Source organism: Leishmania mexicana, chromosome 20 (genome assembly GCF_000234665.1).
Source record: "Leishmania mexicana MHOM/GT/2001/U1103 complete genome, chromosome 20".
NCBI classification, from domain to species: Eukaryota; Euglenozoa; class Kinetoplastea; order Trypanosomatida; family Trypanosomatidae; genus Leishmania; species Leishmania mexicana.
Genome location: NC_018324.1, coordinates 2,444,635 through 2,458,701, shown reverse-complemented (window position 1 = coordinate 2,458,701; position 14,067 = coordinate 2,444,635). Strand labels below are relative to the sequence as shown.

Below are 14,067 nucleotides of genomic sequence, written 5' to 3'. Positions count from 1 at the left end.
CCTCCCTTCCCCTTCCCCACACCCGCGGTACACGCGAACATGCTATCAGGTCTTTCTTCGCTATTGGCTTCCACGCTCTCTGCCTCCACCTTCCCCCCTCCTCGCATCATCCACCAATAACGCATCACTTATACACACTTGGAGAATGCAATAGAAGGAAGCGGTGCAGATTGCTACGTGATAGGCAACGCACATCCAAACCTGCACACAAGCATACACAGTGGAATCTTCAGTACTCCACTCTCGCCCTTCCGCGCGTCTTTGTTGCTCTAGTTTAAGAGGCAACGTGGTGGGACCGCATCTCTCACTTGCACTTCCGCTTATTTTTGTTTTGTTTTCTCGTGGCCTCCCCCCCTCCCCCGATTAGCTAGTGGAGGTCTCCTCCGTATTCATTCGGTATCGCATTGAGTCTACGAAGACCCTTTCGCCCCTTCCCCCACACACACCCACCCCACAGCTGGGCCGTTCTCTTCTCTTCGCTGGCGACATCTTTGCGGGTGCCCGCGTGGGTGTGTTGAACGGGACCCGATTCTCTGTTTGAAAGCGGTGCATTTTTCTTCCGGCTTTCTTCACGTCGCTCCACTCTCTGAGCGGTTCAAATCGACGTCCTTTACTTTCCCATCGTTATTCTCGCTGTAGCGGCTTGCGTTGTCACTGGCTGATCTTCATCGTCTCCCACTCCACCGTCACCCGCAGGCAGGCACGCAGTTGTGCGTGTCGAGGGTCGACGACACGAAGTGAGCTGGAAAGGCGACGGAGAGAGGCCACTAAAAACGAAACACCGCAACTTCGGTTGCCTGTCTTTGTGTATGTGTGTGGGTGTCTGCCCTTGTCCTACCGTCAGCAGCCATTCATCGTAGGACAGAAACGGAGGGGAAGTCAGGGGAGAAAAAGCAGATAAGAGAGGTTGTAGTAGCTACCAGCTGAAGCAGCGGCCGGCGAAACAAAACGAAGTCATGAGTGGCGAGTACGTCTACGGAAACTACGCGGCCCAGTACGGCCAACAGCAGCCCCAGGCATATGGGGCCAATACCGGTGCGTACGGTGCTGGTGCTCCAGCAAACGGCTACGGCGGCTATGGTGCCCAAAACGAGACATACCAACAGTATGGCGCTCAGCAAGCATACACGTATGAGCATCAACAGCAACAAGCGGCGCCGGCCCAGGAGCAGCGGTACCATCAGTATTCCAATGGCGGCGAGCAACGCGCATCCCAAGAAGCATACAGCCAGCAGCGACCACAAGCTCAGACCCTCGCTTTTGACCAACCCGCCATGGGTACAGTTGAAGAGAGACCTGCCGAGGCGACGACACGCTGGTCGTGGTCGCTTTACTCAATGAACCGCATTGACGGCGCGCGCATGGTGGCCCCGTTGGGCTGTCTGTACTCCCCCCTCGGCAGCCCTTGTACCCAGCTCAACTACGCACCGACGCAGTGCACTGTGTGCGGGGGAGTGCTGAACCCGTACGCCACTCTCGACCCGCGCAGCCGCATGTGGGGATGTCCACTGTGCCACACCAAGAACATGCTGCCGCCCCAGCATCAGCAAGCAAATGAATATAACCTGCCGACAGAGATGCAGCCGTCCTCGACGACAGTAGAATTTGTGGCGCATATGCCTAGCCGCAGCCCGCCGACGTTCGTGCTGGTCGTTGACACGTGCCTCGATACGGACGAGGAACTGCACGGTCTGCGCGACTTCTTGTTACAGTCCCTGCAGATGATCCCAGAGTACGCAAACGTAGCGATTGTCACCTACGGCACGACCGTCAGTGTGCACGACATCGCTGGTCCTGCCGCGTACCCGCGTGCCATGGTGCTGCGCGGCACGCAGGAGATGACGGTAGAGCGGCTAAAGCTGATCTTGCCCAACCCCAACCGATTCGTGGCACCACTGCGCAACTGTGCAGCCTATGTGGCGCACCTCATTTCCTCCATGTCTCGCGACCTGTGGCCCGTCATGAAGGGCCATCGACCACTGCGGTGCACCGGGGCTGCGCTCTCAGTTGCGGCTAGTTTGCTGCAGATTGTATCGCCGAACACGGGCTCCTGCATCCTCACCTTCATGTCCGGCGTGTGTACGTCGGGCCCGGGCATTGTGGTGGACGTGAGTCGCGAAAAGATGATCCGAGTGCACGCCGACATCCGCGACGAGACAGCGGCCGCCACGTACTGGAGCACCTCATGCGCATTCTACGAAAAGCTGATGCACCGCATTGTCGCGCAGGGTCACTCTCTCAACTGCTTCGTCGCCTCCCTGGATCAATTTGGCCTGGCTGAGATGAAGACGTGCGTGCAATCCTCCGGCGGTGTTGTGCTGAATGCGGAGTCGTGGCTGGAGGAGCCGTTTCGCCTTTCCCTACACCAGTTCTTTGCACGCCGTGAGGACGGAACACTCAAGCTAGGGCTGAACGCGACAATAGACGTCATCACGTCGCCAACGTGGAAGGTGCAGGGCGTCATTGGCCCCTGCGTCGGCACTGGCAAGATGTCCGCGTCCGTGGCGGAGTACGAGATCGGGCTCGGCGGCACCTGTCAGTGGACGACATGCCAACTTGACTCAACCACCACCTTCGCCATCTACTACGACACGGTCAGCACGCAATCCAGCGAGGCGGCCAAGAATCCGCTGCGTTACACCCAAATTGTGACGAGGTACGAGATGGGGCAGGAGACGCACACGCGCGTCACGACACTGACATTGCGACAGGCGCAGAACCCGCCCATCCAAGACCTTGTCGCCGCCTTCGATCAGGAGACCGCTGCTGTGTTGCTGGCTCGCGAAGCGGTGCACAAAACAGATAGCATGCCGCTCTTTGACGTGCTGCGTTGGCTGGACCGCACGGTGGTGCGTCTCGTCTCCCGCTTTGGCGAGTACACCAAAGACAAACCTGACTCGCTGCGCCTGCCGAACGAGTTCGTGTACTTCCCCGCCTTCATGTACCACCTGCGCCGCTCCGGCTACCTGCAAATCTTCAACTCAAGTCCCGACGAGACGGCGTTCCTGCGCCTCCAGCTGCTCAAGTCTAACGTAGAGGACTCCATTGTGCAGATCCAGCCGACCTTGTACAGCTACCACATGGACGCGGCACCGCAGCCGGTGCCACTTGACAGCACAGCCATCCAACCCGACAACGTTCTGCTGCTGGACACCTTTTTCGAGGTGCTCATCCACTACGGCGCCAGCATCGCTGCGTGGAAGAAGGCAGGCTATGCAGAGCACGAGGACTACGCGTACTTCAAGAAGTTTCTGGAGGTACCGCTGGCCGATGCGCATGTGCTCGTCGGCTCCCGCTACCCCACTCCGCGCCTGATCGACGTGTCTCAAGACGACCCTGATGCGCGTATCTTGTACAACCGCATCAACCCCAGCCGCTCCTACGCATCCACCGATGGTGGGGCATACGGCTCGCACGAAGGCGAGCTCGTGTACACGGACGACGCATCCTTGCAGGTGTTCATGCAGCACCTCAAGAAGCTGGCGGTGGGACAGTAGCACGAAGTCGTCTGGGCAGTGTGCGGAGTGCTGTTGGTGCACTGCCGCGGATCAGCCCCGTGGGCTTTTGTGTAGATGTGTTTGTTGCTACTGCTTTCTCTCTCTCCGAGTATGTCCGTATAAGTTGTTGTTGACGGCGTCCTGCGCGCGCTCGGCCGCTGTGCGATTGGTACCGGATATAGCCGAGAGGGGCATTCATTAGCGGCGTTTCTCATCACACCCCACCACCCCATCCCACTTCTATCAACCAGTATCGTCTTTTGGGCCTCTGCTTTACTGGTTGGGGAAGTTTCCCTGTGTATCGCTCTCGCCTTCGCTGTGGTGGAGTGATGTGGTCGCGCGGGGAGCAGAGGAGGAGCAAAGGTGCGATACTCAGCTTACAGTCGTGTGGAGGAGAAAAGCAGAGAGGGATACATATATATATATATATATGCCTGTGTGTGTGTGCTTCGACGGTGCACGTGTCGACTCTCTCAGTCTTTCTCCTCACATCCTCGGTGCTGCACTGCCCCCCCCTCCTTTTTTTCATTCGCGCTCGCACGGCGCTGCAGGGTGTTGGTAGTTCACCCTCCCACGTCTAGTCCTGCGGCATATTTCTTGGTGCTGTTTGTTGATTCGTTCGGCTGTTCTGTGTTGTTGTTTTTCTACCCACAAGCGTCACTGTCGCCTCCTTCACCTCTCGTCGCCGTCCCCCCTCCCCCTAGTCGACCTTGCACACCTCCTGTAAGGGCAATGAAACACCATGAATGCCCCAGTGGGGAAACAAGGAGGGCGAGACAGCACACAGACCCCGGTGGTCTTCAGACTCCTTTCCCGCCTGTGTCCGGCCTGGGCGTATGTTACTTTGACCACAGCATCGCTGAAAGGCGCAAAAACTGCACATCCCATGACCAGCTACGATGACAACGCCTCTTCTGGAGGATAGGGGATCTTTCTGTGCTGCGACAAGCCAAGAAGAGACGGCCTGTCCTGCCGTTTACTCTCACCACCTCCTGCCTTCACCGCTCGCCCCCTAACCCTGACCCTCCCCTCTCCGTACCCCCTTTCCTCCCCCGCCCCCTATCGGCCTCAGTTGCTACCTCGCGCCTGCGTAACTACCCACAAAAACTTCCTGTCATGCTATCGTGTTTGTATCAAGCACACGTATGATCCACAAGAAGCCTCGTTCTCCGTACTACTACTTCCACCACAACAACTCCCCACACTCATCGCAGCACCCTGTACATGGATATACACAATGCTAGAGTTTCTTCTGCGGGGCTACCTCGTGTACCTCTCCTTTGTGCAGCCGGTCGTCTACGGCGCGCAGCTCTGCCACTCGCCAGACCCCGATGTGCGGCAGGTGACAAATGTGACGCTGACGCTCATCTTTGCATGGCTTCTGGAGGTGGCTGATGTGCTGTTTCTATCCTCCTTTATCGCGATGCGCTGGCTTTACCTGTGCGCCCGCATCACTCTAGCCCTCTACTTTTCGCATCATCGCTTTCTCGGTGCGGTGCAGGTCTACGAAAGGCTATTTTCGAGCCTCGTTGATATCTACTTGCCTGTGATCGACTCCGTCGTCGTACATCACGTGCAAATCATTTGCAATTCCGGGCTCACTCAGTACGGCACACAGATGTGCATCGGACTGCTGCGGGGCATCGCCGCGGCCGCGGGGATTGCCAAGACGTTGATGGAGGTCTCAGCCACCACCACGGCGCGGGTGGCCCCTCTGCCCCGCCGCATGTCGCAAGAGCGCGGCGGCGGAGAGGTGGAGGATGCCCGCATCTCTCCCCCGCCGCGTCCACCGCCGGCCACCCGCGCCGCCCGACTGGAGCCGCCATCGCTCTTCTACGACGATAGTGACGAGGGGTGATGGCCGGCTCAGCGGGTCGTCGCCTAAACACTTGAGGCGGCGCCTGTTGTAACACGGAGTACACGGAACCAAGGATGACAGCGCTGCGCGCTGCTTTCGCACCCCACTGGCCTGAATCGGCGGTGAACCGTGTCCGCCAGCAGTCGGACTCCCCTCTGAATCAACCGACATGTAGGCCCTCTTCCTCCCTCCACGCTCAGTCTTTTTTTTGCTCTTGCTTCCCTGCACCATCATCCCTTTCACATGAGTGACTGCTTACTAGCCTTTGCCTTCTCCTCCCTTCGCTCCTGTCTCGGCCGCCCTTTCTTTCCTTTCAAGAATTGGACCCCCTCAGTGGCCAGAGAGAAAGCAACGCTACTGGCCAACGAGAGGTACGAGCCCGTCTTCTTACCATCCCGAGACGCCTGCTGCCGCTCACTTGTCCACCCTTGCGAAGCAACGGTGCTCACCCACGCGTTTGTGTGGCTCACTCGCCGCTGCTGCCGTTGAAGTGGCACGCGACTCTTTCTCCTCTCTTCTATCGACTCACACGGACTCGTGTTTGCTTCTTGTTCCCGCCTCTGCTCTTTGTTTTCGTTCATGTGTGTGTGTGTGTGTGTGTGTGCATGTGTGGACACCACTGCGCGCGCGTAGGAGGCTGTACAGTGTGCACGTTCACGGAGACACAGCCACACACGGAAGCGTTCGCGCCTATCTTGACGCGCCAACCTCTCACTGCGCTCCCTCCCTCCCCCCATACACATACACGCACACACACGACACGGCACACACCAACACCTTCATCCCTTACCCACATTGGCATTCTGTACCTCTACGCTGCAGAGTTGTATTTCAGCGGTGCGTCGCGACGGCGTGCGACAGCACACGAATACACGAAAAATAAAAGGAAGGAGAGAGAGCCACCCCGTCCTGCCATACATTTCCTTTACAGGATCACAGGCGAATACATCAACGCGCTGCCAAGTGCACGCACCATACACACGCATACACAAAGACACACAAGAAGAGATGTTGAGCAGTCGCGGGGCTATCACGACCAACGTGGCGCTCGCTGAGTGCGCCGCAGGGCAAAACACATCGGATAAGAACGTGTTCCTCTTGAGTGAGTTAGAGAAGGTCTGGGTGGCGGTGGCGGTAGTGGCACGTCGCCTGCTCCTCGATGGCAGCGCGGTGCAAATCGCACCATTCGGCGCGCTGTGGGCCGAGGAGTACGTTCTGCTGCGCGATCGGCAGCAAAACCCCTACAAAACGCGTAAGCTGTGCTTTGGCATCAACCTCAACTACGCAAATCGTTACGGTGTTGACACCGGCAAAGTGCCACTCGAGCGGCCTAGCGGGGAAGGCTATGTGCGAGTGAGCATGGCTGACATAGTAGCAGTGTGCGGCGTGCCGGCGCGCACTGCCTCGGCTGCGCTCAAAGAGTTCTTTCTGTACCTTGGCGAGGGGCTTTCGCGCGGACGCGTGCTCCAGCTGTCGCTGCCGGGCGTCGCCACCATTTCCATGAAGAAACAGAAAGTGATACTGAGCATGGATGGGGAGCTGTGCATCGAAATGTACGAGATCGACAGCCGCAGGTGGCCTGGAGAACTGCAGCGCGAAGGGTATGAGGCACTGCAGAAGCGGGCGGGCACGGCGACCTCCTCCGCGTTTAGCTCGGCGGCCGCGTCGCGTCCGTCGACGTCATGTCTCTCACGGGCCAGTTGGCGTGCCGCCCCGGCGTCCACGACAGGCGACGGCGTAGATGCGAGGAAGCCGGTCTTCATCGCTGCCTCGCCGTCTGGTCGACTCTTTGACGAGATCGCGCAGCAGGAAGAGCAGCGCAGAAGGGCGTCACACTCCGCCACGACCGCAGAGCGAGAGATGCGCCGCCTCCAGGAGGACCTGGACCGGCGTATTGAACGTTATGACAGGTGCAGATGCTATGCTGATCCCGTTGAAAAAGCGGTGAACTACACAGAGGTGGCCGGTGCAGACGACTTCGACAACGAGCTACAACGCGTCGGCCGACCACCGCCGAGTGCGTCCGGGGAGTCCGTCTACAACATCATCACTCGCTCTGATCCTCGGGACACGGAAGCAGCCCCCAATCAATTTCACCACTACCAACAGCGTCATCCCCAGTCGGCCGCTTCGGCACCCTCGCGCCACCACAACGTGGCGGCCAATGACGAACCGGAGGTGGAGGTCATAGAGATCGTCGATGACTCCGACATGACGAAGCCGCCCACCGTGGCAGCAGAGAACCGCCCCCTCACTCGCAAGGACGCAGAACTAGAACGTATTCTGCGCGACGAGGAGCCTTTTACCCGACCCATCTCCCGCCGCACGTACCACGAGTCAAGTGCGGCACGGGATCTGATCTACTCTCAGCCGTACGAGGCGCCTTCACGCGGGGCGGGTTCAGCAGCAACAGTGGAGCCGTCACCGGCGACACACGAAAAGCACACCGCCAGCATAGACACTAGTACACACACTGACACCCTCATAGCAGCCACAAAGCCCGGGCAGACCCATGAGGACGTACTCCGCTTTGGGCGCAAACGGTTTGATTCAAAACAGTTTGACAGCGATCACATCGGAACTCTTCTTCAATACCGCGAGTACTGAGACGCATGTGGGGGCTATTGACGGACCGAGCCTCAGTGGCGTAGCACCACAACTTTACATGCGGTTGTGATGCAGGGCGACTTGCCACGCGGATCGTATCCTGCGCGACTAAAGTTGCGATGACTTGCCTTCATGATGTGCCTCTCCTCCCACCCCCTCCCTGCCCCCATCATAGTGCGTTGGCGGGGCATGTGGTGCCCGTTTGTTTCTGTTTTTTTTTCGCGTGTGTGTACCTGAGACTCACGTGCCTGGATGTCTTTTTTTTTTTGCGTCGTCGGTTTCAGAGAAGGTAAAGATGCACCGCTCTTTCCACCGCACTCGCTGAGCGGGGGCAGCGGAAACATCGATCCATTTGAGTACGTGTGCGCACGAACTGCCAAGTGCCCTCACTCTCGCAGACCCGATGACCAAACTACTCATGTCTCCTCACACACACACACACTGAGCCCACCCTTGCCGGGTCATTCGTCACAGGCTCCTCATCTTACATCTACTGCTGCGACTCGCTGCCCCCCCCACCTCCCACTACTCCGACACCCTCATCCTCCCTCTTGCTCAACCCCCTGTGGCCTTTCTTTGCTTCAGCAAGTCCGCCTGCGCCTCACACAACACGTACATGGTGGAGGCGGCGCATGGGTTTTCCTTTACGTGCCCTTATAACTCGCTGCCGTGCAGTGGGAAGGCGAAAGTAAAAAAGAAGTCTACCTCACTCCATCTGCTCAAGTTGTGCGGTGTCCGATCCATCCTACGTGAGCCGTTCAGGAACCATAAGGTAGTCCGCTACTGCCACTGCCTCCATCGGCTGTCTATGGATGCAGCAGTGTGTCAGCAGGAGAACACGGCGTTGAGCATTGCACGACTCTCTCACGGACACGCACACCCATCCGGACATCTGGAGACGCGTTGAAGGTTTTGTGTATGTTCGCAATTCTTCGATGCTTTTCCGATCGCGCCGAAGCGCCTCAAGCACTGGTGGGCTGAGCCCGCGCCACTTCGCCTCTCCCTCCTATGAGCGACCCAGCTCGGCCCCGGTGGCCGGGATGGTGCCGCTCAACCCGAATACAAACGTCCCTATTCTTCCCATCAGCGGCTCAGCCGGCGGACTGCACAGCGTGGAGGATCGTCTGCGCATTGTGAAGCGCAACCGCACCCGTGATGATGATTTAACGCGCACACCACCGTCGCCGCGTTTGCAGGAGGCGCTCGCCATCACCTCAGACTCCTCCTATCCAGAGGTAAAAGCCTCTCCCTCAGTGACTGCCGGCACAGCACCTCCCTGCGCCACGTACCCGACCTTCAGCATGGCCCGCCTACCCAAGCATGAGCAGCACGTAATGGACGCGATGGTGCGTGAGTTCACCGAAGTCTTGTTCTTTGCGAAATCGTGAGCAAGCGAAAAACAGATGATCGGTAGGAAGAAAGCGCGACGCCAGTTCACACGTACGAGACGCCGCGGAAAAGCGTGACACCTCTGGCTTGGGGCTCGGGTGCCGACGTGTCGTGCCGCGATGCAATCCACCGTTCCCCCACCACTGCTCCTCTCAGTACTGTTTCTCCTCCTTCATGACTGCCCCAACTCTGTGTTAGTGGTCGCTCCCTCCACAAGAGCGCGAACCATAAAGTCTGTGTACGTGTACTATGTATGCGTCTTCCTCACGTGCCAGAAAACTGCACGGGCAATGCGTGGTGAACGACACCTGTGCGGCGACGCCACCCTTTTCCTTCGCATCCTGCGCTCCCTCCCTTTCTCTCCGACTCCAGCTCCAACGTCCCCCCGTCCCGCCTTGCCCAACAGACAACCAGAAAGTGCACACTGAGGTGTGCAAAGGAAATGGACATGGACCACCAGCACCACCCCCTCTTCTCCCCGAACCATCGCACTCACTCTTCTCGCTCTCCTCTTCATCTGTTTCTCTCCATCGCTCTCGCGTGCTGTCTAGCACCTGCTCTCCTTCCTTGCCCCTTCCCACACAGCAACTACGCACCTGACACTGCACAAGATTTTGTGAGAAGGTGCTGGCGCCCCTCACTCCCTCACCACCACCACCCCTTTCTGCTAAACGTGTTGCTGTGCACTCTCCCCTCTCCCTTTTTTCCATTTTGCATCTTGTAGCTTCACCCTTTCCCGTTTAGCGCCCCTCGTCAAAGCCTGAGACGATGCCGCAGAACGAATACATTGAGCAAGCGCAGAAGCGCTACGGTCGCCGTCTCGACCATGTCGAGCGTACCCGCAAGCGTGAAGCCCGAAAGGCGCACACGGATGCGAACTATCTGAAGCGGGTACGTGGTATAAAGGCCAAGCTGGCGCAGAAGGCCCGCTACGCGGAAAAGGCTGAAATCCGCAAGAAGATCCGTGAGCATGAGGAGAAGCAGACAACGGAGCGGGTGAAGGACAAGGGACCCAAGAATGCCTTGCCCGGCTTCCTGATGGACCGTAGCGAGGCCGACCGCGCCAAGGTGCTGTCAAACTCGCTGAAGCAGAAGAGGAAGGAGAAAGCCGGCAAGTGGGCCGTGCCAATCGAGAAGGTGAAGACGGTGTCGGAAGATGAGATGCTCAAGGCCGTCACCTCTGGCAAGCGCGGCAAGAAGTCGTGGAAACGCTTGGTGAACAAGGTGACATTTGTTGGGGAGACCTTCACCCGCCGCATGCCGAAGATGGAGCGCTTCATTCGGCCCATGGCACTGCGCTTCAAGAAGGCCCACGTCACCCACCCGGAGCTGAAGGCCACCTTCTGTCTCCCCATCATCTCTGTCAAGAAGAACCCGCAGGGCAAGATGTACACCGGCCTTGGCGTCATCACGAAGGGCTCCGTGATTGAGGTGAACGTGTCCGAGTTAGGTCTGGTGACGCCGTCTGGTAAGGTAGTGTGGGGCAAGTACGCACAGGTAACGAACAACCCGGAGAATGACGGTTGCATCAATGCTGTGCTGCTCGTCTGAGTTACATGTCCCAAGCGCGGAGGGACACGAGTGTGGTGCTCGATCACGGTGAGGGGGACAACCCTCTGGAAAGGCGGGTAACAGATAGAGAGAGCAACAAGGTGAAAACGTATGCTGCTCGTTTAGCCGCTAGCCCTCCACGTGTTCCCTCGTACTGTCCTCGCCGATTCCTTTGTTTTTCCGTTTCTGTACTTTAGAATGCATAGGCTGCTGCGGGTGATTGGAGTCCTCTGTCTTGTCGCCACTCCCCTGTGTGAGCTGCTCGCAGCGTGCGCATGAGGGAGAGGGGAGGGGGTCGTGGTGAATGCCTGCCTTGTCTTTTGAACCGCCTTCTTGTCGATGGTGAAAACACGAGTGCGGTGGTGGCCGAAACAAAACAAAAAGGACGCATGGCGCATATGTACCACCGCGGTGTGTGTGTGTGTGTGTGTGTGTATTTGTCCAATGTCGGAAACGGATTCTCATGTGCGGTCATGTGCTGACGGCGGCTGGATAAGTGTAACTGCTAAAGATGAGACGGTGCATGTGTGCCGGGCCTCGGCGTGTGTTCGTTCTTTGTTGTTTCTCCCTAAACATCTTTCGAGTAACTTTCGCACTTTTGTCTGTTCGTGTGAGTTTTTTTTTCCCTCTTTTCTTTCTCCTGCGATTTTGTCTGAGTCTCTGTGTGTGTGTGTGTATAGGAGTGTGCGCGTGCTCCAACTCGACTTCGCGGTGGCGTCAGTTGGGTTTTTGTATGAGTGTGTATGTGTGTGCTTCTAGGTGGGAAGATTGTGTATGCTGTATGTACGCTCACCAAATCGCATGAAGGAGCTATGCAACCATCGGACAAGATATGGAGGAGCGCTGTGCGCGTTATGGGATGCAAGCGCTGCTCTCACGGGTTTTTTCTCACCTCCCCCTTCGCGCCTCCTCACCCACTCACACTTACAGTACCTTGGAGACTTCGAGGTCACACCACATTCTTCATCCTCTCGTTACCTTGGCGCCTGCTCTGTTGTGGTGCTTGACATGACCTGTGTGGTGGACTACGAACCTGCCACCCTCCGCCTCCTCCCTCTCTCTGCCTTTCACGTCGCTGCCAGAGCACGCACTTCTTTGTTGTTTTTCGCAATCACGCATCACTTAAGCAGTAGCAACGCACGCAGACGTGCACGTGCATGCCTACCTACATACATCGATAAGCTCTCGAGCGTTGGCAGTGCTTGTCGCATTTGTGGTTTGCTATCTCTGAGCCGTGCCCCCCTCAGATCACACCGATATACGTGCCGCCATCTCGCTTAAAGTTATTGCTTTTCTTTGTACGTCACTGCCCGCGCAAGCCTAACACCACCACCACCACCACTGCCACCCCCTCTTTCGTGTTCGCTTGCCTCTGTCCCACGCCCCTCCCCTCTCCCGTGGCCACCAGCTTGCGTTGACGAAACCAATTCGAGTCGTATCCCGTTCAAAGGCAGATCTCTAGCGACATCATGTCCAAGCTCATCGGTGACGCAATCGCCGCCGAGGATGCTAACAAGTGGTATACCTCCTATGAGTTTTACCCCCCTCGTAGCGAGAAGGCAGAAGAGAACATGATGAAGGTGCTAGTCCCCACTTTTATGCGTCAGTCGCCAGTCTTCCTCGACGTAACATGGGGCGCTGGTGGTCGCACGAGTGACACGACGATGCGCCTCTGCAAAGACCTCCAGCATGCGTACCCTGGCACGCCCATTAATATGCACATTACGTGCACCAACACGCCGAAAGGTCTCATCAAGGAGGCGCTTGACTTTTCGAAGACACATGGCATTCGCAACATCCTCGCCCTCCGCGGCGACCCGCCATGTGGTGAGGAGTTCCAGGCCGACCCGGATGGTTTCGTGTGCGCGAGGGATCTTGTGAGATACATTCACGACACGTACGGCGACTACTTCTGCGTGTCGGTCGCTGGCTACCCTGAGGGCCACCCGAGCCGCATCCCCCAGGACGGCACCATCTCCGACGAGGACAACCAGAAAGAACTGGAGTACCTCAAGGAAAAGGTAGACGCCGGTGCCAGCTTTATCATCACGCAGCTCTTCTACGATGCCTCCCTGTACGTGAAGTTTGTGAAGCGCTGCCGGGAGATGGGCATTACCGTCCCCATTATCGCAGGGCTGCTTCCCATCACTACCTACGCCGGGTTCGTGCGGATGGTGTCACTGTGCAAGACCAGCATTCCCAGCGACGTGAAGCAGCGGGTAGAGGAGCTCAAGGAGAACCCTGACGGTCTCAAGGAGTACGGTGTGGAGCAGTGTGTGCAGATGATTGAGCGCATCCGCGCCTCTGGAGTCGACTACCACCACCTCCACTTCTACACGCTCAACAACAGCGCGCAGACCTTCAAGATCCTAAAGCAGCTAAATGCGCTGGTGGAGTGACGTGCGCCCTGTCGAAAGGAATTCGATCCTGACTTACCCCTCACCCCTCGTTCTACCGCTTGCCAGCATCGCGCGCACGTGCCTCCATACATGAATGCGGCTCATCCCATAGAAGCCGGGACGAGGGAGAACGCGGAAAGACTTCGCGCCGACTGCAAATTGTGTGTTGTGCGCGCTGTAGAGAAGGGCTGGATACCTCCGCTTTCCCATGACTCTCTTCCCCGATCCGCTTTTTTTTCTCTGCTTTTCCTGATTTGGTCTGACGTTCTCGGCGTGCCGAAGGGCGTGTGTGTCACGGCGCATTCTTTTTTTCTTTCGCGGTTCCTTTGCCGTCTTCTTTGGCGGCGACATGCACCTGCTTCGGGTAACTGTCCTGGCGCATATGTGCGTGGTGAGAAACTGGCGAGCACCTCTAACTCGCATGTGCACTCTCACACATGCACACATGTACATACTTCGGTTCATGTGGCATTCTTCACGTTGTTGATCGCCACTCCTGTGCCTCTCTCTCTGCGTCCGTGTGTGTACGCATGTGCTTCCTCCCCTCTGCTTTTCACTCTTGTCCTCCTCCTCTTCCTCCTCCCCTCCCCTCCCCCTCCCTCCCTCGCTCTCCTCGCCATCTCCACTTTGTTGTGGAGGCGGTTGCGTCGTCTTTGGCGCATAATGCTCTTTATCTTCTTTTTTTTGCCACGGCGGCGTCGGACACGCACACGGGCATTTCCGTTCCCTATCCACCAACTTCCCTCTCACCTCATCTCTTCGTGGG

General features: G+C 57.7%; 5 protein-coding genes across 5 annotated transcripts; all 5 read left to right on the top strand.

Moving 5' to 3' along the window:
- Window positions 1-956: 956 nt before the first annotated feature.
- LMXM_36_6430 (protein transport protein Sec23-like protein) lies at window positions 957-3,497 on the top strand (the record flags this gene model as incomplete). The annotated part of the gene is made up of 1 exon (XM_003874954.1): window positions 957-3,497. One exon carries the CDS (start codon window positions 957-959, stop codon window positions 3,495-3,497), a length of 2,541 nt encoding a protein of 846 aa, XP_003875003.1.
- Window positions 3,498-4,734: 1,237 nt separating this feature from the next.
- Window positions 4,735-5,355, top strand: LMXM_36_6420 (conserved hypothetical protein; the record flags this gene model as incomplete). Its single annotated transcript, XM_003874953.1, has 1 exon — window positions 4,735-5,355. The coding sequence occupies one exon, from the start codon at window positions 4,735-4,737 to the stop codon at window positions 5,353-5,355; it is 621 nt and encodes a 206-aa protein (XP_003875002.1).
- Window positions 5,356-6,363: 1,008 nt separating this feature from the next.
- Window positions 6,364-7,962, top strand: LMXM_36_6410 (conserved hypothetical protein; the record flags this gene model as incomplete). The annotated part of the gene is made up of 1 exon (XM_003874952.1): window positions 6,364-7,962. One exon carries the CDS (start codon window positions 6,364-6,366, stop codon window positions 7,960-7,962), a length of 1,599 nt encoding a protein of 532 aa, XP_003875001.1.
- Window positions 7,963-10,119: 2,157 nt separating this feature from the next.
- LMXM_36_6400 (putative 40S ribosomal protein S8) lies at window positions 10,120-10,902 on the top strand (the record flags this gene model as incomplete). Its single annotated transcript, XM_003874951.1, has 1 exon — window positions 10,120-10,902. One exon carries the CDS (start codon window positions 10,120-10,122, stop codon window positions 10,900-10,902), a length of 783 nt encoding a protein of 260 aa, XP_003875000.1.
- Window positions 10,903-12,371: 1,469 nt separating this feature from the next.
- LMXM_36_6390 (putative methylenetetrahydrofolate reductase) lies at window positions 12,372-13,301 on the top strand (the record flags this gene model as incomplete). Its single annotated transcript, XM_003874950.1, has 1 exon — window positions 12,372-13,301. One exon carries the CDS (start codon window positions 12,372-12,374, stop codon window positions 13,299-13,301), a length of 930 nt encoding a protein of 309 aa, XP_003874999.1.
- Between the last annotated feature and the right edge of the window lie 766 nt (window positions 13,302-14,067).